This window comes from Acomys minous (assembly GCF_964271855.1).
Source record: "Acomys minous genome assembly, chromosome: 9".
Classification (NCBI taxonomy): Eukaryota; Metazoa; Chordata; class Mammalia; order Rodentia; family Muridae; genus Acomys; species Acomys minous.
The window spans coordinates 71,241,118-71,267,316 of record NC_140490.1 but is presented as its reverse complement, the minus strand read 5'-3'; the positions used below and the strand labels follow the sequence as shown (position 1 = coordinate 71,267,316).

The following is a 26,199-nucleotide window of genomic DNA, read 5'->3' as shown; positions in this document are numbered from 1 at the left end:
AGCAGTCATTCACTATCTGTCCCTTGTGTGTCCTCTTCTCAATTTCTCCAATATTATGGTTCCCGGTGCCCAATCCTGGGCACGATTTGCCCTCTGATTCCTCTCCAGGCCCCATCTCTTTCTTCATGCATCCATAGGTACCGAGGCCATTGTACCCTTGCTTCTCAAGAATAGACATTTCAGCCTTGAGTGGCTAATGCTGACTTGCAGTCCTATGCCTGTGAGGTTTTCTTTCATGACGTGTGTTTCAGGCACTGGCCTCGCTTCCTTTCCACCCAGCATTCCTGAAAGGAAAGCATTGCTTTCATGAAGCTCTCCACCTCCTGAAAAATTCAGAGTGCTGTGAGCATGCTCTGTGTGTGCAGTGTGCCTGTAGAGGAGTAGGTGGCAAGTATTTTTACCCTCTTTTTATTAAAGCAGAGGCAGAGTGTGCTGCACAACAGTCCCCTGGAAGGCTGAGCAGCTTGCACTTAGCCAGCCTCTGCTCTGCATGTTTTATCCACTGTCATAAACTCCCTGTAGACAAACAGAACAGACCATGGACAGAAGTGCATCCTTTGCAAAGAATATATATATATATATTCAGTTAAAAAGCTTCTGGGTAACAGTGACTCTAGAACCGTGGAGTTCAAATGTCAGTGGAATGTGAGGTGATCTTGCCTGGGAAATGGCTCTGAAAGAGCAACACACTCAGAGCTATGAATTAGACAGATTAGGGGCCACCTGTCTTTCAATGCAATTCAAATACCAGGTCTGTAGAAACAAGGCTTCCCTCCCCTGCCTCTGAATCCTTTATCTGTTCTTCTTTTGGGGTACAGTTGTTCCCGTTACCCTTGGTTTTGCATTGTGCAATATTGTTTCCCCATGAGCAGCAATGCTCCAAAAATATTAAATAGAAATTTACAGGTGCTGGGGAGATGGCTCAGTTGGTAAAATGCATGTTGGTGCAATCACGACCACTTGAATTCAGATCCCTAGCACCCACGTGAAAGAGGTAAATGAGGGGGCATACATTTGTAACTCTAATGTGGGGGTGGGGATCACTGAAACAGCCAGATCCCCGGAGCTTGCTTCTTTGCCAGCGTAGCCAATCAAGTGCGCCCAGTAAGAGTCAGTAAGCTATCTTGTCTCAAAAGAACAAGGTAGGAAACAGTAAAGAAAAGCAATCTGTCTTTATGTCTTGCACACACATGCACACACACCACACACACACAGCATTTACATACACTACACAAATATATGCCCCACAGAAATAGACATTGAAAGGTTTTTAAGTCACGCCCTGTCAATAGTAACAGTGATCATTTGCAGCATCACAGTGCTTCCTCCCTAGGATCCTCCCTTTGCTCAGTGTATCCTTACAGTGTATGCTGTCCTCACGTTAGTCATGGAGTGGCTGTTTCAGTTGTCATACTGACTCATAGTGTCACAGTGCTTGTGCTCAGAATAACCTTTACTTTCCTTCAGAATGGCCCAAGTCACTAAACCTGACAATTGGGATGCTTCCTTTAAGTGAAAAAGACAATGCCCTTGACTTGATCACATATATGTAAAACATGCACTGTCTGCTCGGTTTGATAGCATCCGTGTTCTCAAGTTGCTGCCAGGAACGTGCCCCTCACTAATGAGGGGGTGCTTTGTTGTTATTCATCTACATAGAGCCCGTGCCATTTTCACCTCTGTGGCTAAGTACCCCAAAATGTTTTCAGGAGTGGAAAGAAAGGAATTGATCTCCAGCATTTTAACTGTCATCTTGCTGGGAGGTCCTGAGTCCCTTGAAAGGCATGCAGAAGATCGCTCCCTTTGCCCTCTCTGCCTGCTCACTGCTGGACTGTATTGAAGACTTGGATCCAACCAGCCACTTTCTCAGCAGCTTCTCCCAGAGCAGCAGGTGTCAGCCCGCATGGCGAGTGCTGAGTTTGCCTTTACCTCCTGCAAACTTTCCCCCTTGGATGGACACAACAGAGTGTCCACAGCCAGGAACTGACCTCCCAGGACCATGGTGAGCAGCATTGCATGGCTCAGTCTTCCAAATGCCTCTGGTGCTTCAATAAAAGATGCTTTAAATAGAGCTGCCTGTTAAAAATAAGTACTGTCAAGTCTCACGCTGCCCCTGTGTTTCCCTTTCCCTTGCTCCCTTGGATGTTTTTTCATGGTGCCAGTAATGTCTGAAAAACATGGATAATAGAGAGGAAAGAGGAGCATGCTCCTTTTGTCATAAGCATGAACCATGAGTCATCCGTTCTGACTCACCTGGAACATACAAAGGAAGCCAATCAGCAGGGAGCAGTCTAATGGGATGTTTCCAGTGACTCATGCAGGCCTGCAATAGGAGCCCGAAGCAAACCAAACAAGTATATTTTTGAATATGGGAGGGAACATTTCCTAGGACAATATGATGGTGAGGCCCACACACTTGCTGGCTTATTTTAAGCCAGGCCCTAAAATGTGTGGGCATGGTCTCCAAAGAGCCTTCTCTGGTGCTGCTTGCATTTTGTTTCTCTATGTTTAAAGGGGGCGTTTAACGATTAACCAGCACTAGAAGGAAGGCGATACTCCAGGGGCAACACGTCCACATCAGCAGATGAAGAACTTCTAATGTAGGGACTCCACTGACTTTGCCCCTCTGACTCTGCACTGTACATGTCAGATTATTAATAACCCAAGCCCCAAGATGCTTAGACATTCTACACAGGCACACGGGAAGGAAAAGCAAGCAGACTGTGAAACTTGGAAAACATGGGTGATGGAAACACTTAGGAAGATCAGCCTATGGTGATGAGTTAAAGAGACCCACAGGAGGTGGACTTGCATGCACCAGCTCCGGGGAGAGCCGCACTCGCTGCTGCTGAGGAAGGCAGCAAAGTGAAGACAGTTACTTAAGGTGGAGGGGAAAGGCCACTTTGAAATAGAGAAGCCACGGAAACACTTTATGGATGGGCTCATTCTATGATGTTCGTAACACCCCCAAATCGCTTGTTTCTATGCCCCTGGCACTCTCATTCTAGAAGTTTTAGTCTTGGAAGACTGTATTCCACCTCCCCTCTTAGAAGACCTTTCCTCTTCCATCCTAGCATCCTAACCTCTGTGAGTATTCCAAATGAAGCACTCATGTTTGATGCTTCAAAGTAATGTCCATATGAACAAAAGCATGCAGTGTTTGCTTCCGGATCTGAGGTGACCCACTCAGGATGATTGTTGCCAGTTGCATGAATTTATCTGTGAATTTCCTAAATCCAGTGGAGGAGCATCTGGATTAGGATTGGCGGCATGTTTGAGGGGATAGTCTTGATTGTGTTAGTCTAAGTAGGGAGGCTCATCCTCTGTGAATGGCATCGTTGAAGGAGAAGGGGGTCTTGTACTATATTAGAATAGAGAGTGTGAGCAGAAGACTAACATTTGTCAATTAACTCACTGCTCTGTGCTCATCACTAGGGGTGTACTTTGACCCCTAGTGCCTGCCACCTTACCTTCCCTGCCTGGACTGTAAACTGGAATTGTGAGCTGAATAAATTCGTTCTTCCCTCTCTTTTAAAAAAGGGAAAAGAAAATGGAGAAAGAAAGAGGACAACAAAAACTGGCCCTGAAGTTGGCTCACTAAGGGGTTGGCAGGGTCTACTTTGAGAAGAATAATAAGAAGTTAAGAGTTTATTGAAGGATTTTATTCTTTTTTTATTAATTAATAACACATTTTTATTGAAAATTAAAATAATTCCTATTACATCTCATTTTCTATCCCATCCCATGCATCCTCCCATTCCTCCCTCCCTCCCACTTTCACCCCAGTCCCCCTTCCCTATGACTGTGGCTGTGGGGGACCTCCTCCCCCTGAATATGGTGCTAGGGTATCAAGTCTCTTCTTGGTAGTCCGCTATCCTTCCTCCGAGTGCCATTGGGCCTCCCCAACAAAGGGACATGGCCAAATATGGGGCACCAGAGATAATGTGAAAGTCAGTCCCCAGTCTCCACTTAACTGTGGAGAACATTCTGTCCCTTGGCTAGATCTGGGTAGGGGTTTGATGATGGCTGCACGTTTTGTCCTTGGTTGGTGCCTTAGATCAAGCAGAAACCCTGGGCTCAGATCTACTCATCATAATGTTCCTCTTGTAGGTTTCTAGGACCCTCTGGATCCACCTACTTGCCTATCCCCTATATTTTTCTCACCTAGAGTCTCAATAGGATATCCTCACCTCTATCCCTGTTTCCTGGTAGTTGTAGACTTTCATGGGACCTGCCCCTTGGGCTAGTGTCCAGTTATAAGTGAGTATATACCATTTGAGTATTTCTGCTTCTGGATTAGCTCACTCATTATGATCATTTCTAGTTCAATCCATTTGTCCACAAATTTTGGGAATTCCTTGTTTTTAATAGCTGAGTAGTATTCCATAGTGTATATGTACCACAGTTTCTTTATCCATTCTTCTACTGAGGGGCACTTAGGCTGTATCCATGTTCTGGTGATTATGAATAAGGCTGCTATGAACATGGTTGAGCAAATTTTCTTGTTGTGTGCCGGAGCATCTTCTGGGTATACTCCTAGGAGTGGAATAGCTGGGTCTTGTGAAAGCCCTATTCCCAAATAAAAGGAATATGTAGCTGTAGTTAGGTTATAATGTGCTCCTCACTAGGGATCAATGTGCCTTATTGGTCCATTTTGGGCAAACAGGTACCCAAGAATTTCTTAAGCTGTTAGGTTTTGTTCTCTGAGGCTTTCAGAGCTGTCTAATAATTGTGATGGGTGCAGTTAAATACACTAGCTATACTGTAAGAAACTTGGTGTCTTACCAGGTGACTTATGGTGCATCCCAGATGACAGTAAATGTGACAGGCCGATTGATTATGTGTGTAAGAGAACGCTAATAACGGTGATGTGATCTCTTTGGAGCTGGTGTAGTGTTTATGGTTGGGGTCTCAATGGTGAGATGGCTAAGCCAGGGGCATCAAATGTTAGAGTTCAGGCTTAGGTACATAGTAAGACCTTGTTTGTTGTGGGGGTGATTTTTCTTTTAATGGTGAAGTTTCTATACAATAAAAGTGTTTAACTTTTAAGGCATTCGATACCATCCCCAGAATCCACAGTGTGGAGGGAGAGGCCCGACTTCCTCAAGTTGTTTTCTGACCTCAGGTCTCACTCTATAACACACACACACACACACACACACACACACACACACAGAGAGAGAGAGAGAGAGAGAGAGAGAGAGAGAGAGAGAGAGAGAGAGAGAGAGAGAACAATGAATGACACAAAATGCATTTGTCAGAGAACAGTTTTAAAATCTGTTATAAAACTGAGTGACTTAAGACATAAATGAAAACTGTCTGCAAGGCATGGGAATGAGTGTGTCTTTGAACATTATCGTTTGCTTATGTAGAAGAAAGTTCTGGTAAGTTTCAACTGTATCTTCCAACTGAGGGTAAGCCATCTCAGTTTTAGTCTCTTCCTTAGTTACTTTTTTTTCCACTAAGATGTGTTATTATCTAAAAGAGCTTTGTCCTGGCAAGGGCAAACAGAAAGAGGAGTGGCATCAAGACTCTGGAAGCCAGAGTGGCCCTTACTGAACTTGGGTTAGGGCCACTTCTGCTGGAGGCAAAGCCTGTAATGGGATCATGCATTCCCTAGAAGACTTAGAGATAGTAATAACCCCGCAGGAGTTTACCCTTATGAGTTAGCAGGAGGTGGGGGAAGGGGAGACAGCAAGGGGCTGGAGAGATGGCTCAGCAGTTAAGAGCACTGTCTTCTCTCCCAGAGGTACTGAGTTCAATTCCCAGCAACCGCATGGTGCCTCACAACCCTTTATAATGGGATCTGATGCCCTCTTTTGACATACAGATATACACGAGGACAGAGCACTTATATACATAAATAAACAAAAATTTAAAAAAGAAGGTGGGTGATAACTAAATTTTAAAAAATCTTTTCCCATCAATTTAAGGCTAACTTTCTCACATGTAAGGTGTAATTCACAGGTACACCTGTGTTTGTGGCCCAGCGACAAACAAGCCGTGTTTTGTTTGTTGGAGGAGGTGACATACAGATGCATGGGATGAAAGGCACTGTCTTTCCAGCAGGAACTTAACTTAATCTCACCACTGCTTTTTATAATGCAAGTAATTTGTATCATCTGCAAACCATACTTGCTTCTATGATGTCTTTGTGTTCAAAACACTTCATTGCAATCAGGGATCGCATCTGGATAGTCCATGGTCTCCTCAACAAAGCTGACAGCATATCACCGAAACCCTAGTAATGGTTTCTGTAAAGCAGTGGGATCCTTTGTTTAAAGAAATCAGAGAGTAAATAGAATTGTTTTCAGTGAGTTGGTGTAATATAATTTGTCTAGTTTTATCTTTAATTGTTACACAATACTTGTACATATCCATGTGGTGTGGTGTAGCACTTCAGTACATGTAGGCAATATGTAAAATGTTCAACTTAGGGTAAATGGCTATCAACCTGGCCACTTATGGATGGGATATTCTAATACCCAAGAAAGACGGGACAATTGTAGATATATAGGATTAGTCAAAATAAAAGAGACTTGGGGGCTGGAGAGATGGCTCAGAGGTTAAGAGCACTGGCTGCTCTTCTAAAGGTCCTGAGTTCAATTCCCAGCAACCACGTGATGGCTCACAACCATCTATAATGAGATCTGGTGCCCTCTTCTGGTGTACACACAGGCAAATATATGGTAAATAAATAAATCTTTAAAAAATAAAATAAAATAAAAGAGGCTGTGCTTTAATATGCTGAGTCTGGGCAAACCCACAACACTTATTGAGCAACTGGCTAGGAGGAGTTGGCATTGCTGGGCCCAGGAGCCCTGCGCACACTGTGCATGGATCAGTTTGGTTAAAATCATCTGCAGGCCAATTGCTTTCTAGAATTATGTTGGCTCTGCCTCTCTGGTTTTGTGACCCAGGCAAGGTACACAGCTTCCTGTGTCTCCATGACTCAAAAACTTCATCTGAGACTAAGCATGGTGACATATGCCTTTAATCCCAGCACTTGGTGGAGTGTGGCACAGAGGCAGGAGGATTGCTTTGAGCTTGAGGCCACCTTGGTCTACACAAAGAGGAGAAAGACAGCCAGAGATACTTAGTGAGACCATGTCTCTATCAATCAAACCAACCAAACAAAAAGGATTTAAGGTGTCTCATAGGGAGATTACAAAAACAGAGGCTGGCATATATGAGAGACTACATGATTATGTAATGAAAATACAATGGTTGGATTAGGTTGATTTTCATAATCTTTCAGTGTATTAACCTTGTATTAAAATGGGCACATTTGTGTCATCATTATTAAGCAAATGAAGAAATTAAAGTCCCTGAACTTGAGATTGTAGGAAGTTAATATTTTCTAATCATTAACATAGTAAGATTAGAAAACGTCAGGCTGTGCTGCTACATCTAAGCACTGTGTATTCAAAACCCACCTGAGATGAAGAGGTTACTCTTCAGAAAAATGGTCAATCAGAGGATTTTTGTTTAGTCTTGGATTTTTGAGACAGGGTCACACTGTGGAATTCACTATATAGTCTAGTCTAGCGTGGACCTCATGACAGGTACTCCTACCTCGGCCACTGCATCCACCTGGTTTAATAATTATGTCTTTGGTTGTTATTAAGGCACTTCAGATAAGCATCCTAAGGAATCTTAGCTTTTTCCTCATGGTGGGAACTCTCTTTCTCACTGGTGTCAGGACCCTAGTTTTTTTTCATGGTAGGAACTCTCATTCTCACTGGTGTCAGAACCCTGATCCCAAGAGAACGTGACGCTCCGGCTCCTCTTACTGCTAGGGAGAGAGCCGGGTGAGCATCTGGCGTTTTTTCTGTTCTAAAGCTCCCTGACCAAAATAAAAAAAAAAATGGGGCAAGAAAGAGTTTATTTAAGCCTTACAATCTCAAGTCACAGTCCATCATTAAGGGAAGTCAAGGCAGACACTTGAAGGCAGGCCTGCTTGCTGTTCCCACCACACACATTACCTCAGATCTGTGAACTCATTTCAGAGCCATTACGTACAGCAGGAGCCATGGAGGAAGATACCTTATGTTCAGCTAACTTTGTAATACAGTTCAGTGCCACCTGCCTAAGGATAGTGCCACCCACAGTGGGCTCTTCTACACCAGTTAACAATCAAGACATCTCCTACAGATATGTCTGTGGGCTATTCTGCCCCCCTGGAAATTTCTCCTTTGAGAGTTTCTCAAATGACTGACATTGTATCAAATTTACAACTAAAACTAACCAAGACAACTTCTTGTTGCCTTGGACAGTAAGACTGACACCAGAAGCCCCCACCCCCCCACCCCCCGCCTCCACGGAGTTGTTATGTAGATGAATGAAAATCTGTGTAAGATAACAAATTCCTGGCACTTGTCTTTCCGGACAGCTTTACTACTTGGCCATATCTAATGTCCCAAGTATCGTGGAATTAAGATTATGCCCTTTTCAAACATTTCAGCCAAGTGTTACTGTGTCTGAGTTCTGAGAGGCCTCTGTTTGCCCGCCCTCCCCCCAGGCTTTCCCACATGTTCCTTGGCCATGGAGCGTCATCCTTATGTGCTTCTGTTTAAAGTACTGAGCACAACTGTTTGAGGTAAAAATGTTAGGGATTTAGGCTGTTGCTTATTTACTGATATGAATCTCTATCCTCCCAAATCCCACAAAGGTAAGGCATGCTTGTCAGCAGATTACTCCCTTAAACTCACCTGTGCTTCCCTTAATCCTGGCCCCCAAGGTTAAGGTGCTGTTAACACTGTTAAGCAAGCCTTGAGGCTGTATGAGAGGCTGAAAAGGACCTGCAGTGAGCAGGAAACTCCATGCTCCTGTGCAGAGCTGGGAACGGCCAATGCAGAATCCCCTGATGCTGATTGACCTGCAGAAAAGGGAGGCATCTCTGTATTTCAAGAACATAATCAGATTTTTTTTCTGTTGAAATTGTATAGTAAGTTTGCTTACATTATAATATTCTTTATTTTTTGAGAGGATCGCTACAGTCCTCATACTATTCCTTATAATAATCTTCATCATTCTCTTTCTTGAGGGGCTCTTTACAGTGTTTATAATATTTTTGCCTTTTTTTTGAGGGGAACTCTACAGTGTTTATAATAGTCTCCACTGTCCTTTTCTCAGGATCAAATTTGCAGGATTGCTACAGAATTTATATCTCTTTTTTTTTTTTTTTTTTTTACAATATTCTTTGCTTTGTTTTATGCTGGCTCCCTACAGTGTTTAGAAGGCCAGATTAAAACAAACTGGACAGGAAGCCTGAGATACAGCAATGGGACAAAGTATGTCAGGCAGAGCCCAGCAACTGTAAGCAACATTATTGCAACAAAAACAATTCACTGCTCTAAGCAATGAACATAAACCACACCAAGAGTTGTCAAAGTGCTGCCCAATCGAACTTATGACCTGCGGTCTTCTAAGAGAACATCTAAGGTTGATTGCAGAAAGTTGAGGTTGGTAGCCACGCACTGGGTCATTTTGAAGCACGGACTATTTTGAGGCATTGGGTAAAGGTATACGTGATGTGGCACCTTCCTGAAGAAGTCCCCTTCTGTCTGCGGCCCCACTGCAGGAGGGCCACAGTGGAGTTGACTGCACAAAATCTGGGGGATATGCTTTGTGTCCTGTAGAGTAAGGGATGGCATAGAAAGACCACAGAGAAGAAAAGTGTGAGGCTGGCGGTGCAAGGAGGATGGGAACCAAGAGAAAAAAGTGTGAAGTACCATGCTTCTGAAAGGCTGAGAAAGAGGGAGCCGTGAAGAGACCAGACATGACTAAGTCATAATCCCGTTCCTCATGAGCTCATTACTCAGAGGGACTCTGGCAGGTACCAAAGACAGAAATCCATGGAATTGTAGCGGGTGAAGTGCCTATAACTCAGTGGGCTTCACACAGAGGAAACCCAGGAGCTGAGCATGTGGAGGCACAGCCTGGGGGTGGGGGGTGGGGGGCAGAGGGCGGCTGCCTGTAAAAGAAATATCAATTGTGATGACTCTTAAGAGTTTGCCCAGTGGTCAAAAAAAAAAATGCTACACGTGGCAGTATAGGACGAGCGTAGTTGGCTGCCTCACTGAGGTCTTTGTATTTCAATTAGTGACACCTATAGGTGATCACTGATAGGTCGCTTCAGGGGAGGCATTGGCTGGGTAACGGTAAGTAAGCACATGTGTTACGAGCAAGCCTTGACCCACTGGTCCTTTAATTCGCAGGTATCCTACACAGACCTGCTTATTTTTAACCTGTTTTTGCCTGCTCCTCACATTCATACCATGAGCTTCAGGTCAGAGGCCATCTCAGTCTCAGGATGGCCCTACACAGTGATGCAGCCAGTGGGATACACAGTAGCTGCAGATCGATCAACGTCACCCATTATAACCCCAAGCGCCCAGCTGGCCTGGTGAGAAAGGGCACTGTTGATAGCCATGCTAAGTTCGATCCATGAGTCTCTGTTTTTATATATAGTTTATGTGTGTTACTGCACACCGCGCAGGTGCATGGGAGTTGCAGCTGGTTGTGAGCCACAACATGGGCGCGGGTCCTCTGCAAGAGCAGCAAGTGTCAAGCGCTGAGCCATCTCACCAGTCTTTTCAGCCTTAACGTGCCTTCTCTCGTGTTAAATTTCTTCAAATAATGTTTTAAAAGAGGGCACTGAAGTTACTTGTGACATGTGCTACTTACACTGGCTGCCTTGGACTGCTTCCCACCCAACAAGAGCATTCTCCTTACTCTCTTACTATTCTTTAGGTCCTTCAAGAAAAACAAAACCAGCAATACACACACACACACACACACACACACACACACACACACACGCACACACACGCACACGCGCGCGCGCGCGCACACACACAGGTATGTAATGGATATTATATATAATATTAATCACAGAAAATTAATATTATACATAATATTCATTGAAAACTCTTCTGTATTCATGAATATACAAATATTCATGAAGCTTATTATGAGGAATTAACTGGCAGAATCCTTGGAGGCCCAACAGTCCCAGCATGTAGCATGTGGGAACAGGGAGCCCGATAGAACTGATGATACTATTTGGTTTACACTGAGGGCCTGAGAAGTTGGGAGTTGAGGAAGCTGAGCTGACATGTCCTAGATCAAGCAATTAGGTGGAAATTAAAAAAGGACCAGATTCTTCCTGCCTCTAACATTTTCTCCTATTGGACCTGGACGGGAACCCACCCACACTGGATAGGGCGATCTGTGGTATAGTAATTCTAACAGGGATGTGCAGAACCACCTCTAAAGACCAGGAAAGCCCATCTTGACCCATAGAATTAAACCACACCGATCCCCAAAGCGAGGTAGCCTGTATTTTGCAGGCCAAGTGTACCGCACTCCGATGGGTATTGCAAACCCATAAGATTGATTCTGCTTTCCAGCAAATGCTTTCCCTGTGCTCCCCTTTCCGTCCTTGAGCCAAGAATATGAATGTGCAGTCTTGTCCCTGAAGGTGGCTCCAGAAATGATGATTACACACACACACACACACACACACACACACACCTCCAACAGATAAGGTCCCAGCAGTGCAAAATCTGTTTCCAACTTTTCTTGATCTGCGTTAGAGGACAAAGGAAAGGAGCAAGCTCATATCAGCATGATCATTTTATAATTATAAGCAAACTCCCAGGGGTCACTTCACTCCTGTTATCAGAAATCTTCATTTACTAGAATTTCCCTATATTTGCTTTTGGCTAACTAGCTCACAAGATGACCTTGACAACACTACTGTATGACTTCACAAAAGAACCAGGGCTAAGTCATGGGAAGCTGGCTATGTAAGACTTCATCACAATTTAAACCTAAGGTATTTTGGTAAAAAAAAAAAGTGTGTGTGTGTGTGTGTGTGTGTGTGTGTGTGTGTGCCATACTTATATCCTGTGCAGTATATGGCTAGCATGTACAGAGCACTTAATACATGACAAATGTCCCTCATTTCTCCTCCCCACTCCTTTTATGTCCTAAATGCAGTGAGTGGATATACAAGTTTCTTTTTGGAGACCCAGGTTTTTTTTGCATCTTTTAATTTTCCATCCATATGCTAGTAGTATCTTTACATAATTACTCTGTACTGTAGTTTTGTAAGTCTTTGTATTTGATGGCATTTGGTCTTCTGAATTTGCCATTTGACCTATATATATTAATTGATTTATTAAAACTAATATCAATTAATACTGTTGTAATGTTTATATCTGAAGATGTATGAATCATTTTACATTCATGTCTAATCCCAACAACTCAGTGAGATCAGAGGTATTGTGTTTTAATTTTAATGAGGACTACATCCAGTACAACCATAGGGCACTCAAGGTCATGCTGCTGCTTAGTGGTAACACAGGATGGGCACCCAGAGCAACCTTCTTCAGTCTCTCTGGTCTGTAACTGCAGTCTGCATGCCTGGGCACCGCCTCCGTCGATTTTTGGTGACATGGGTATCTTGCTGTGTTGTGTGTCTTGATTTTCATCATTAACACTGGTTTAGTATTTTTTCCCCTCTTTCTCCAGATGCTGGAGAAAGGCCTACAAGGAAAGTGAGCAGTGTGAAACATTGGATTTGCTTCCGTGTCTGTCTATCCATTGTTGATTTTTAGGCTGGTAGACGATAAAAAGGACGACCTACAGTTCTATTAAATGACTTCAGGAGCTTTGAGTGCTGAAAAAGTTTAGAGCCTCTAATTCTGTCTGAGATAGCGGGGGTGGGGGAGTAGCTTCTATATGGCCTGAACTTATGGAAATGAGGGAGCTGCAAGTTCTTTGCCATGGCCCGCCTCACTTCTCCTCCCTACAAAAGGTTCTGAACTTTAAGCATCTTCCCACACAGTGCTGTTCTGCAAACTCAAACAGCTAAGGAATACCAGGTCTAAAAATAGAAAACCCAAGGTCTTCTGGGGGACAGCTAGACGGTTCCCTGCAAAGATATACATCTATGCATTTGCGTCTTAGATTTCATAAATGTGTAATATGGAGTTGCACAGAAGCACAGCTAGTCCTCAGGTGAGTTTCTGTGCCATGGACGGGTGCTGACGTTTTGTCATTTCGCTGGCAGTTGTCATGAGTTAAATTCTTTTGAGTGTATATGATTTATCACCTCTTCCTTGTAATTCATAATTTTACAGCGAACTCCCATATGTCTTAGCCCTACTTATTAGTCTTTCAAAGAGCACATTTTCAAAGATCGTTGCCAAGCAAATGGCTCGCAGTGTCATGGTAGAAATAGTATAATTTGCCCACTGCTTCCCGAGCTCGTGCCTCACGGTTATCGCAGATAAGTTCAAAGACTTTCTTTGCATAACTCGGGTCATAGAAAGCTTTTTAGCATCTTAAAAATTACAAGTGAGTGAGAAAATTACCGTGAAAGAGCAAAATTGGGCTCTACTTGCCTGTGTCATCTTGTTACCTCATCTTCAGTCGGCTACTTTTTTTTAATGTAATGGTCTACATAAGCTGGTATGAAAGTATAAAAACAACCAGCAATTTTCTTATGAAGAGTAAAGACGAGCACAGAAAACATTAAGCCAACCCAGTAAGTGCCATGGTGATGCCTTAACACCCTGAGGGAAATGTACAGGTGGAATGTGCGGTCATCCTGTCTCTAAGGGAAGAGATAGGAGCTGTGAAGTTCAGTGCAGACACAGTCTCCGAGTTCTATAACTTTTGGTGAGCATTAGAGAGTAAAAATATGAAAAGATTCACAACCTCACATGTATGTGTGATGGGGTAGGGGGGCAGTGAGGGAGGACAGAGGGGGTAGAAAGATGAGATTTTCGGCTTATTAATCTATCACTCTATCTCATGTACAGGTATTGGTAAGTGGCAGGTTATAAGGTCTCAGATCATTTTTAGAACCAGTTCTTTCTGCTCATGGTGTGTTTGCTGCAGTGCATTGGCCATTCTTTTTTGAGAACCTCATGACAATATGGACCTCACCTCATATTATCTAATAGAAAATAAGAACACATCCCTTTGGCAGGTGCTGCTGCTTTAGGTGACTTTTGTGTCCTATGGGTTCTTGCACTGGAGGCTAAGACCCAGTAACTGTAACTGTATTAAGTGGACCTGTGAAGAGATGGAGGCTGGCTAGTCACTGGGGCGTTGCTGTGCTTAGGTTTATTGCTGATTGCTTAGAGTAAGCTCTCTCACATGAACAGGTTGTTAGAAAAGCACAGTTATCTTCTTGTCCTAGAAGGTAATCTTTCCTTCTTAAAACATTCCCACAATTTTTTTTCCATTTTCATGCAGCCAAAAGGCCTGAGCAAAATAAAAAAGCCAAAGGGCAGGTGCTGACGCAATGTGTTCAGACCCTCAAAACTGTGAGTGGTATCGACATCTTCTCTACAGAAAGCCTCCAGCCTCCAGCATTTTCTTACAGCTATAGCAAATGGGGTGATATCACTGCCACATAAGTGTGTCTTGTTCTTATTTTCCTTCCAGAACTTACATGTGTAAATTATAGTTACTAATAAATGAATTACCTATTGGCAAATTAACATTCCAACGTAACCCTGAAAATAGCTTTATATTGAAAACTAAAAAGACCAGTGAGTCAATTCTCTTGTATAAAATAGAATCTCACTGGGTTAAAAATAGTGTGCTTATGAACAATTTGGCTTTTTAAATGTCTTACTATTTTTGTCTCATTGAATGCTTCTCTCCAAATTTCATTTATAAAGTCATTGCCTGGTACATCAGTGTTTTTCTTTAATAAGCCTTGCTGGTTTTTTTTTTTTTTAAAGAAAATAATGAACTCACCCTCCTGTAATTGTTTTTTTGTTTGTTTGTTTTAATCTCTGAATTAAAGGCTGTTCTTGAGACCCAGTCCCTCCTTGTGGTCGTCCATAAGCTTTCATATTTAAATATGTGGCATTTGACATGTATACCATAATATTCTTGACCAAAACTACACTGAGTGTCCTCTTGTGCTTACCAACCCCACCCCACCCCACCCCCGCGACTTGATGCAATTCTTTTTAGTGTCGCAGATGAGAAGAGTGTAGCATAGATGATGAAAAGACTTTCCTGTGTAACCCAGCTGATAGAGCTAGGATTTGAACCTCAGTACTTTAACTTAAAGCATCTGTTATCCTGGAGTCTTGAGTGAACCACTTTGCCCTTCTGATAGCTCTTGCTTCAAGTGTATTTGGATTATTCAGATTCTGTGATAACCAATCTCCTTGGCGATGTGACACCCAGGGGGAAACAGAGACCTAGCTGAAGGACTGCCCCCATCAAGATTGGCCTACAGACATGTCTTTGTAACATTTTATTGATTTTTATTCTAGGAGGAGGACCTAGCCCATTGTGGGCAGCACTGTCCTTAGGCAGATGGACCCTGGTTATATAAGAAAGGTGTCTAAGCATGAATAAGCAAGAGAGGATGCCAGTAAGCTTTGTTCTGTGGTTTCTGTTTCAACTTCCTGCCATGGAGTCCCTGGATGATGGGCTGTCTCCCATAAAATGAAATTAACCCTTTTCTCCCCTAAATTGATTTTGGTCATGGTATTTATCTACAGCGACAGAAAGCAAACTAGGGCAGATCCTGAATGTCTGCATTTTGAAACTTTCAGAGAAAACAACTCTACTAGTAAATAATCTGACTTTTTTTTTAATTCTTTTAATATAAGGAGATCCTTAAAGAGTGACATGTCCACAGAAGCCCTTTAGTTGTATCTTGTGCATCATGGGATGGACTGATTTGTTGTCTGCCTACTCCTAGGTGAAAGGGGAAAACCTTGAAGAACCTCAGGATGAACTGTGCATGATAGCTCACACTTGTGTTCCTAGGAGGCTGTGTTAAGAAGAACACGAGTAGAAAGCCATCCTGAGGAACACTGAGGGACCCCACCTCAAACAAAGCAGAGTAAAACAAAACAGGAGGGTAGGATGATGGCAAGGCTGTCGTTTCACGGAGAGTCCGAAAATACTGACTCCAGAGACCGAACTTGGGTTTCTGTTCCTGGCCCTTCACCACACTTAACTCCATTATTCCTTAGGCTTCTGTGTGTGCAGTGCAGATAGTAGGGTTAGGGGTATCTTCAGGAGGGAAAGCCTGAGTTAAGAGCTCACAGCCCAATGATTCCTCTTCATGTGAAACTCACCATTGAGATCACACAGGTTCCAACACAATCAATAGAGTTATTGGCTTCATCCCCTGTGTAACTACTGGAGCCCGGTGCTACTCCCCAGAGTTTTCTCTAACACTGTTGGAGTCTTACATGCAGCTATGGAGTGCACTGGTGGCTGGAATAGTAAAGAGTATGCACGAAGCTCTTCGCCATGTACTTTATAGAAAGGATCTAATTTAACGCTTTTGAACATCATATGATTACATTTCATAGTTGATGTAACAGGCTCCAGAATCTTTATCATCTAAGGTTATACAGTACGTGAAGAAATGTCAAATTTAATGTCTGTATGCAAACATGTTTCACCGTAACCCTTGTACTTACTGCCTCCTTCCTCATCTTATGACCCCCCCCATAATTTTAAGCACATGTTTTCTTAGGTTACTATCCATGTGCTTCCTGTCCCTTAACTTTTCATACCAATAATTATGTGTCTAAGCATAGTGTAAAAAAATCCAAAAACAGTAATTTAAGCACAGAATTCCAGAGAACAAGTTTGGGTTCTTATGACGTCTCCACACTGGCACACAGAGCTCTTTGTAACTAACGAGGATACAGCCTTCGTTTTTAGGCAAATAAAATGCTTGCAGGAGCACAGTCGTCATCCTACATTCCAGACACAAAAGAGTTAAATCAGGAAAGCAGGAACAAAGGCTAATCAAGCCTTCCTCTTCCCCTTCCTTCCTGGAAACTCTGCTAAGAAATTTCTACTTTTCTGTTAATGGCTATGATTTGTTCATGTGACTTCTCTTAGTTAAGAGAGGCTGAAGATTGTATTTCATAGCTGCCTTCATTATTATCAAGATCCAAAATTGGGTTTCTGCTTACATGGACATGAAGTTGTGAGTTTCTTGAAATACATCATTTGTGTGGGAAGGGGCAGACTTCATTAGTGACTGACTACCAGGGAATAAGTCGACATGTGGTAGATGCCAAGAGTATCTTTCTGCAACAAAGACTTGGAACTAGGTTGATTTTCTTGGTACTTAGGAGAGCTCAGGAGAGCTGTCAAGAGGTACCTTGGCCTGGCCTCAGAAAAGAGAGGAAAACAGTGTCCCTGATAACTTGAATTCCTCTTGGGCCATGAGTAGCAGGGCAAAAGCAGAGAAATCATAGCTCTGAAGTGTGCTTTAAACACTTAGAGTTGACCCCCTTGCAAGAGTTTACTTTGTAAGTGTGTGATGAATAAAGAAGTCATTGCTTTAGAAGTGTGTTTGGGAGATTCCACAAAGGCAGTTAACAAACACACACAGGTGACGAAGTAGAACACAACGGAGCAGCAGTGATGGCCTTTGGAGTCATGCTTACCCAGGTTTTAATCCTGGAACTACAATTTGTGATCCATGTCTGAATGAGAATGCCTTCCCCCCCCCCCCCCAATATGCTCATGTATTTGAATGCTTGGTCCTCAGTTGATAGAACTATTTGGGAAGGATTAGGAGGCGTGGCCTTTCTGGAGGAGGCGTGTTACTGGGGTTGAGCTATTAATTTCAAAGCCAAAGCCATTCCCAGTTAGCCTTTTCTAACTCCAATTTGCTGATCAGGGTTCAAGCTCTCAGCCTCTGCTCCAAGGCCATGTCTGCCTGCGTGCTCCTGTGCTTCCGTCGCCATTGTGCTCACAGATTTACTCTTTGAACCGTCAGCCCCCGTTCAACTCATCTCTAATTTACTTTGGTTATGGTGCTTTGTCATGGCAATAGAAAAATAACTGAGACATCATGCAACTTGAAAACTCATCTCATCTTTCTGAATCTCCTATTTCCTATTTTTCAAAAAGGAAACAATGGGAATGGAAAAAAAAAAGAAACTAATACACCTCTCATGTGATTGCCAATAAGTGATTATAACTTAGACAAAACCACCGTCCAGTGCATGACCCACAGTGGTGGGACTGCTGGCTTTAGTGCTGTGATCACAAGGCCATGTGTTCTCACCCAGCAGGCGCTAACTGTGTACTTGCTTGAAGCCCCTTGGCACTGCAGGCCATGATCTGGGTTCTTGCTGAAGGAGGGGTACAGGAGGTCCAGAAAAGTGCGGGGAGAAATTAGTTTTCAAAGCAGCAGCCACTGGGAAAATCCCTGTGCTCTTAATGTCAGTGAAGGCTGGAAGCCTACTGCTGGCTCAGCTAAATTGGAGGTTTCAAATGCTTACTTAGGGCCACTTAGAAACAGCTCATGATGGAAGGGTTCATTCCTACAACTTTTGCTCTCCTCATATATAAAATGAAGATACCCATCATGCCCACCTCCCTGGCTTCTTATGAAGATAGTGCCTGTTGAGCCTGGCACATAGTGTGCATCCAACAAATACGGCCAATTATTATGAGCTTGCTTCCCTTTCTCTCCACCCAATCAAAAATGGGGCTCATGGGTTTTGGAGCTGTCTCAGCTCCAGGAATGCTATAAAAATTTAACTAGGGCATAAAGTACACATATAATCACACTAGCTCCAAAAATGATACTGTGATAATGTGATTAATAATGAGTTCTTGGACGGTAATAGCATCTTAAGTTGCTTCTGTAGACTTGTAAATTTCATGGGCTCCAGTGCTTGTGGAAGTGAGACTGACGGCTCGTTGCCCAGGGCGGCGGGCAGCGCAGCTCGCCTGCACTGGTGTTGCACACTCCCTAAATAGCTTTGTGTCTCGGGTCAAAGCGTCACATTTGCTGGAGTCCCTCTGGATTGGAGTGGCTTTACTTGTGTCCTCTTGCTTTTCTTTGCTGATGTGTGGCCAAGCTTGACCAGGAAACAGAGGACACTCCTTGGAACAGAGTACTGCTACTGGCAGCTGAGACTCCTTGCCATGACCAGCACCTCTCTCCATGTTTGCGTTACCTTTTCTCTCTTCCAGGGCAGGTTTTCTATGAATTGTGCCATGTGATCCTCTCTAAAGCCTAGAGTGAAGGCAGACTGAATTTCATTTCTTCATCTTAGTTAAGAAAACACAGGAAATGCAAAGTGTCATTCCCTTGCTTGACATGGGCTGGACATGAATCCACATCTTGGCTTCTAGGACTTTTCTGCCTGACTGCGCGGCAGGTAGCCTGTGTACTTGTGCTGTCTGGGAGACAGTGGCATTTATGTATCTTCATATTAAGTTGCCCTTTCAGAAAGGGTGAGCTGTACAAATGCACACCCGTTTGCCACTGCTTTAGATGGCCGGAGGTCCAGAATCACTATACTTACAAGGCCTGTGGATGGATGGAGTTGGGATGTAACAACTGTGCCGGGGCAGAACACACTCATTCTACCAGTGCTGGGATTCACTAGCCGCTTCCCAACACTAGGGTTCACAACCAGCTGGTTTTGTACCAGAAATGAAGTGGATATTCATATGCACGGCAAGCTGCATGGCTCTCTGCAGGAGCTCTCTGCTGCAAGCTCCACTCCTGACCCTCCCATCGCTCCGCTCCTGTATTTCCAAAGCCTAAAATTCTATCACCTCAGGCCTAGAGGAGTACTCAAAGCTTTGAAGAGATTCCAATACAATAGAAGCATTCACCTTCACTGTGTATAGGAGCACTCATTATAGTTGGTTCCTCCTCCTCCTCCTCCTCCTCCTCCTCCTCCTCCTCCTTCTTCTTCTCTCTCTCTCTCTCTCTCTCTCTCTCTCTCTCTCTCTCTCTCTCTCTCTCTCTCTCTCTCTCTCTGTGTGTGTGTGTGTGTGTGTGTGTGTGTAAAGCTTGGATTTTCTTTCAGTGAGGCTGGTCACAATGCTGAGTTCCCTCTACAACTTTTCTCCATGACACAGTTAATAAGAGATTATTCAGTGATCAGACAAATTGTCACATTTATAAAAGGACTATATTCTGTATTTGGGGCTTGAGATGGCTCGGAAGTTAGGAGTGCTTATTGTTCTTAATGAGGACCCAGGTTCTGTTCCGAGCATCCACAGCTGCCTATAATTCCAGTTCCACATCTGGCTCCTTCTTCTGGACACACAGACAGACAGACAGACAGACAGACAGACACACACACACACACACACACACACACACACACGGTGCTTATATACATGCAGCTGAAGTACTCAGACTCATAAAAAATCTTTTTTTTTTAAGGACTATAAAATGCACGCTTGGAAGATTGCTGAGATGTGAGGAGGGGCTTGGGCTGTGGTCTGGTCTGAGGGAAGGGACGAAGGGGGCTAACCTGGATCTGTCCCAAGGAAGCTCACCCTATCTGGGCTTGGAAGCCATCTAAGCTAATTTCCTGGTCGCCTGTGAAAACTGAATGCTGCAGCATTCAGAGAATTTGGGTTGCTTTGACCTCCAGCCATCTGTGCCTGGCCTGTAAAGTGAAATGGTCAGTGCCGTCAGATGGCGAATGACCGCAGACAGTCCCTGCTCACTGCCTTAAGAGGGCAGAAATGCCCCCTGGAGACATAATCATAGATGCTATTTTCAAAGTTGGAATTAATTGAATATTCAGGAAAGCCCATCTTCTGCCAATTATTCTATTAGGATGAGGGAGGCATTGTGTTTCAGAGAACAGTTGGAATAGTTTCTCAAAGGTCACCTATCCCAGAACTCCTGGAACAAAGCTCTGAGGGTCACATCCTGGAGAGAATTAGTATGTGGCATTTTACAGTCAAAATATGTACCTAAGAATAGGTCTGGCCCTCTTGCCCTTAAGCTTTTAAGGGTGGGAGCTGGCCTTCGGTGCCTTTTTAAAATTACTTTTCTCCATAGTCACATAATCAAAACTATGTCACTTTGTCTCCATGGACACCTAATGTGAGTTTGACTCCACATTTTACTATATTAATATGTCTCTCTCTTTCCCCATCTCTTTCCTCCAGCTAGTGAGACCTGCAATGACTTCCACCCGATGTTCTTCACCCATGACAGAGCCTTCGAGGAGTTCTTTTGCATTTGTATCCAGCTTCTGAACAAAACATGGAAGGAAATGAGGGCAACTTCCGAAGACTTCAACAAGGTAAAGGGTTTGCTGTGGCCTGGTGCACGGCATGCCGCCCGACGGGTTTGGGGCTCATGGCCTTTGCCATGGTATGCTGTGTGTCATCACTGTGCACAGAAGTAGTGGCCAAGGGAAGAGAAGGAAAGGGGTGATTTTAAATTGTACCAAAAAATGGAAGAGACCACTAGGTATCTGCTTGGGCCACTTTTGGTCCCTTTGTCTAAACCAAGGCCACCAATAGAGATCCTTTCTGGGGAAACGTGAATTTTTTCCTTTGTAATTTTGGTGTGGAATGCCTTGTCCCTGGTGTGAGGTTATTAGGTAAAGTGTCATTGCTCCACCTGTGTAGAAGATAAGTACGGGCATGATACAACCAGGAAGATGACTCTCTGGTCCACTGGTATCTTTGTGTAGTGTGAGGGCGTAAGGTCATCTGTTACTTCTGTGTCCAAATACAAATTATTCCTATGATAGAGGAGATCTCTGTCTCTGTCTCTGTCTCTGTCTCTGTCTCTCTCTCTCTCTCTCTCTCTGTGTCTCTCTCTCTGTCTCTCTCTCTCTCTGTCTCTGTCTCTGTCTGGAAACAGCACTACATGTACCATGTCTTGGTGTAGAGCATTGGTGCATTTGATTATTTGAATGAAGATGTGGTGGGACTTTTAATTTAAATGTTTTTATTCTAATAATTTGGGGCGTGTGTGTGTGTGTGTGTGTGTGTGTGTGTGTGTGTGTGTGTGTGTAAGAATGTGTGTAACATACATAGAGGACAACTTACAGGAATCAGTTCTTTCCTTTCACTGTGTTGGTCTAGGGTCTTGAACTCAGGACACTAGGCTTGGTAGCCCATGCCTTTATCTGCTGAGCCATCTCACCAGTACTTGTTTGTTTGTTCTTATGCTGTCATTACTTGCAAGACTATGACTTTCCCATATCCATGGGTGTGAGAATGTTCATTGAAATTTCTTGGTCAGCTTAGAGGAGTTAGAAGCAGAGTTCCTACTTTTATGGACAAAAGGCATCTTTATCCTTGCAACAGGCATGTGCAGGAGTGATGCCATGGCTAATCGTGACTAGTTTTAGGGTCTGGACAAGCCTAGGTTAGCCTATAACACTCGTAACATGCTTCTAAATAAGGCAGTGGCCCATTTCTCAAGCTTCTCTCCTGGTCCTAAGGATCATAACTGTTTTTAAGAAGCTAAGAATTTGGCGTGCTACTTCTGTAGCTTTCGTGCATAGATAAAAATCTAAATTCCAACTGCACTTGCCTCCCTGTTACCTTCTGTCTGAATTCATGTCGCCTCCATTTTGTTTTATTTGCAAGTTCTGGTTTGTGGCATCTTGAACCACTATAGGTTGAAAAGAAAGAAAACACAGGGAAAAGGGTGGAAGCTTCAGCCAGGCACTGCCCTGCCTATCTCCCTCAGCTGGGCATTTCCCTCTGTGGTGCCTACCAGCTCTCCTTTGCACCTGGCACTGGGTGCTGAAATCCAGCCATGCTAATGTGCCCCACCTTGAGCACAGATGTGCGGGTTGCAGTTTAGAGCCGCTGTATATCTGCACAGCATTGTCTGAGCAGGCATGATTCAAAGAGGACTGGGGAAGAAAGGAGCCATTAATTCGATTGCAATCATAGCCACAGCCTCCTCTGTGTACTTCACTTGATTATGAGAGACTTTGCTATTCAGGTGCAAATCACCTCAGTGAGATGAGGCCTTCCACACTCAAGCCACCAGAAGAGACTGAAAGCAATAGCCTTTCAAAGTGGCTGCGGCCACTCTGCCCTGGATCAGCATGACTCTTCACAGGCTGCGGGGGCCAGCCATCGAAGCCTTGGCTTTGTGTGTGAGGACACTTACTCCTGGGGGAAGACAAACTCACCATCCATGATGTATATTAACACTGTTCAACAATGCATGTCAGAGAGGGGTCAAGTGTGGGAAAGACAAGGAATTTTAACTTTCCATAATGGTCTGCTTTTCCTCTGCTTATTTCAGAAAAGCATATAAAAATACATATATAAATACAGACATGGTTATATTGAGATATAAATAGACAGATAGATATAGATCAATAGTAACATTTGTATTCATTTTCTATTGCTACTACAGTGAATGACTACAGAATTAGTAGTTTAAACAATGCAAATTTCTTATCTGACTGTTCTGTAATTCAGAGGCTGATGGTGTCTCATTGGGCCCCACTTAAGGCTTCGGCAGAGCTATGTTTCTATCTGGCAGTTCTAGAGAAGAATTTGTAGCCTCCCATCCTTTAACTTCTAGACACTCCCGTATTCCTTGGTTTGCATTCTGTTTTTCCTTCTCCAAAGCCAACAGCCATGGGTCTAGTCCTCTCTGATGCTATCTCGTCCCTCTAATGTCAATGTCATCTTTTAAATTCCCTGAGATTGTTTAGAAGTTGGGTAATCCAGGATGATAATCTCCCTGCCTTAAGGTTGGTTAAAAAGCAACCTTAATTCTCTTTGTAATCTAATCACACTTTGCCATGTAGCACAGTTACAAGTCTTGGGGATTAAAACAAGGGCATCCTTAGAGGGTGGGTTTTTTCCCCATCTTAGTCTATAGTTTATTTGTGTCTGTGTTTGATTTTTAAGTGTTAATAACAAAGTTTAATATAATATTGATAGATAAGCCTTTTTCTTGTTATTTTTACTGGCAAACACAATTCCAGAATTCTGCTGGTAGCTTCTCGAATACAGATATGTTTATGTCCCTTTTCTTTTGTGTCCCTGATCTGCCTGTGGTAGCATTTTTAATTGGGGTGGGGGGCGGGAAGACAGGGAGGGTGCACTGTGAGAGAGCCACTACTACAATTTGAAGACAGTCTCTCCTGTTTTTTTTCTTCCCGCCCATCAGCCACTGTGCTGCTTTACCCAGTAATAAACAATAAACGGAAGGAGAGAGAAGTGCTGAGACTGAAATCAGTTTCCTTTTCTTCTTGCTATTAACTCAGTAGCAGAGGAGATTGCATTAGATAGAACAAATGTGGGGTTGGAGATACTGGTTGATTTAAATGATCTCATGTTCTTGAGGTTGTCTAATTTCAAATTCAGGAATATTCTTAAAAGAACCCAACAGGAAACACCATTGCTTTTGAAATATTTTGGGTAGTATCTTGGGCTCTGGTCAGTTTGTATACAACAGGGAAGGGAGATTGAATTGCTTACCTAGGACCCCTAATTCAAAATTTTAATTTCACCAACACACCACACACACCATGTTGTAGCAGAGGCAGGGATGGCTTTTGCTACCCAATTGGCTTGAACTCACCTGAACATCCCTGAACCTTGCTAGTCAATGCACTAGTTAGGGCCGCTGCTGGGAGGTGCTTGGAAGAGCAGCTCTCTACTGCTCTTTCAGCTTAATAAGCAGCCAGTGGGAAGTTTTTCTTATTTATGTAAGAGAAGTAGAACCGGGGAGTGATTAAAATATTTATGTTTTGGAAAGCACTTTCACTTTCTCAAAATAGCAGTCTACGGAGTAATCCATTGATTCAAGCCATTGAGTTTGTATTCTGTGTTTTTTTTGTTTTACTACCAATATTTTAGAGTATGTATTATTCATTTTTATGGGTGTCACGGAAGAGATAACTGTTGCCAGTTACCTCCCAACACAAGCGGCCCAACCACCATTTGAAGCCTTCATTTATGATGTTTTGGATACAAGAAACTTATTTATGCTTGTGTGGGTTATTATTGTTTGCACTTTAAATATTCTAACAAGGGTTTGCATGTGGACTGTGGATCTATGTGGCAGCGTTGCTCAACGTTGGATACATTTGGAGCAGCTGGGAGCCTCTTATCTCAGTGGGCAGTTGAACTACAGACCAGTGAAACCACAGGCTGGGTAAAAGCTAGCCACGGATGTTTTCATGAAGTTAGAACTGATTACTAACAGTGATTTGTATCAATGGAATTTCCACCTGATGGCATGGACCACACATATCTCAAACTAATACAGAATGCCTGCATTGATAGATTGCTACTCAAAAACTCCATGCCTTCAAGTTAACAAAAATAAAAATGAAGATGATATCTCATCCTCTCTTATGGTGTTGTTAGAGTAATTTAAGTAATAAATATAAAAATACTTTGAGGAAACAAAATTATATGCAGATGTAACATGGCTTTTTTAAAAAAAGAAATCATAAGTCTCATTTGCAAAACATGAGTAAACAGCTTTTTAAAAGTCTTTTTAAAGCTGGAAGTGCTGGTGCATGCCTGTAAGCCCAGCACTCGGAGAGGAAGAGGTAGGCGGACTACTGTGAGTTCGAGGCCAGCCTGGTCTACAAAGCAAGTTCAAGATAGCTAAGGCTGCACAGAGAAACTCTGTCTGAAAACAAGCAAGGAAATCTTTTTAGCATGTTATGTTAAAATGGAAGTGAGTTCCGAAGATGCCCGAGAACTTTACATTAAGTTCTGAACTGAATGGCTTACCCAGCGGTGGCAAAGGCAGACTTAAGCTGGTTCCAGCAATTTGTTTGCAAGCGACGCTATGAACTTCCTTGTTTTCCCATGTTGGCACACCATGATAACAGCCGAACAGAAAACAGGAATCTTCTGTCCTTAACAGCTGTGGAGAATTAAGGCCTCTCCGACAATTACCTACTTGCCCAGACATATTTGGTGGTGCTTAAGCCGTTCTAGGAACCATCAACTGTCTGTTTTTATGGCATTGACGGCGCTGTCAGAACCAACATTATAACCAAGACTGCACAACTTGGCATGTTCCACTCCACCGAAACAGAAGTGACAATTTAAAAAGTTGGCCTTACTGTGGAGTAACAGGCTTGTTTTGGAATTGTATCCAACTGCAAAATAAGCTCGGCACACTTGCTGGGGTTTGGAACCTTGGGCACACAGATGAAAAGCTGTGGATGTTTAAAATATCAGAAACTGCCCTGGGACAAGCCTGGCCCAGCAAAGCAGCTGCCCCATGGCCAAGCTGTGAGCTTCATTTGTGTCCATGGGAGAAAATCCCAATTAGGAAGAATTGGAGAATGGGCCAGAAACAAACATTCATAAAAACCCCCTGAAGAGGATCCACAAAAAATAATCTACCTCTAGTGGATCATGGTGTGGCACAAAATGGGATGGTGCTTAAAA

General features: G+C 43.3%; 1 protein-coding gene across 7 annotated transcripts in view; it reads left to right on the top strand.

Annotated features, from left to right (window-relative positions):
- The window catches only part of ELMO1 (engulfment and cell motility 1), a 531,552-nt gene that overhangs the window by 358,671 nt on the left and 146,682 nt on the right, over positions 1 to 26,199 (top strand). For all 7 annotated transcript variants that reach the window (XM_084795120.1, XM_084795122.1, XM_084795124.1 and 4 more), the window contains one exon: positions 20,959 to 21,095. In XM_084795120.1, the coding sequence (XP_084651246.1) occupies positions 20,959 to 21,095 (137 nt within the window). The remainder of the gene's footprint in view (positions 1 to 20,958; positions 21,096 to 26,199) is intronic.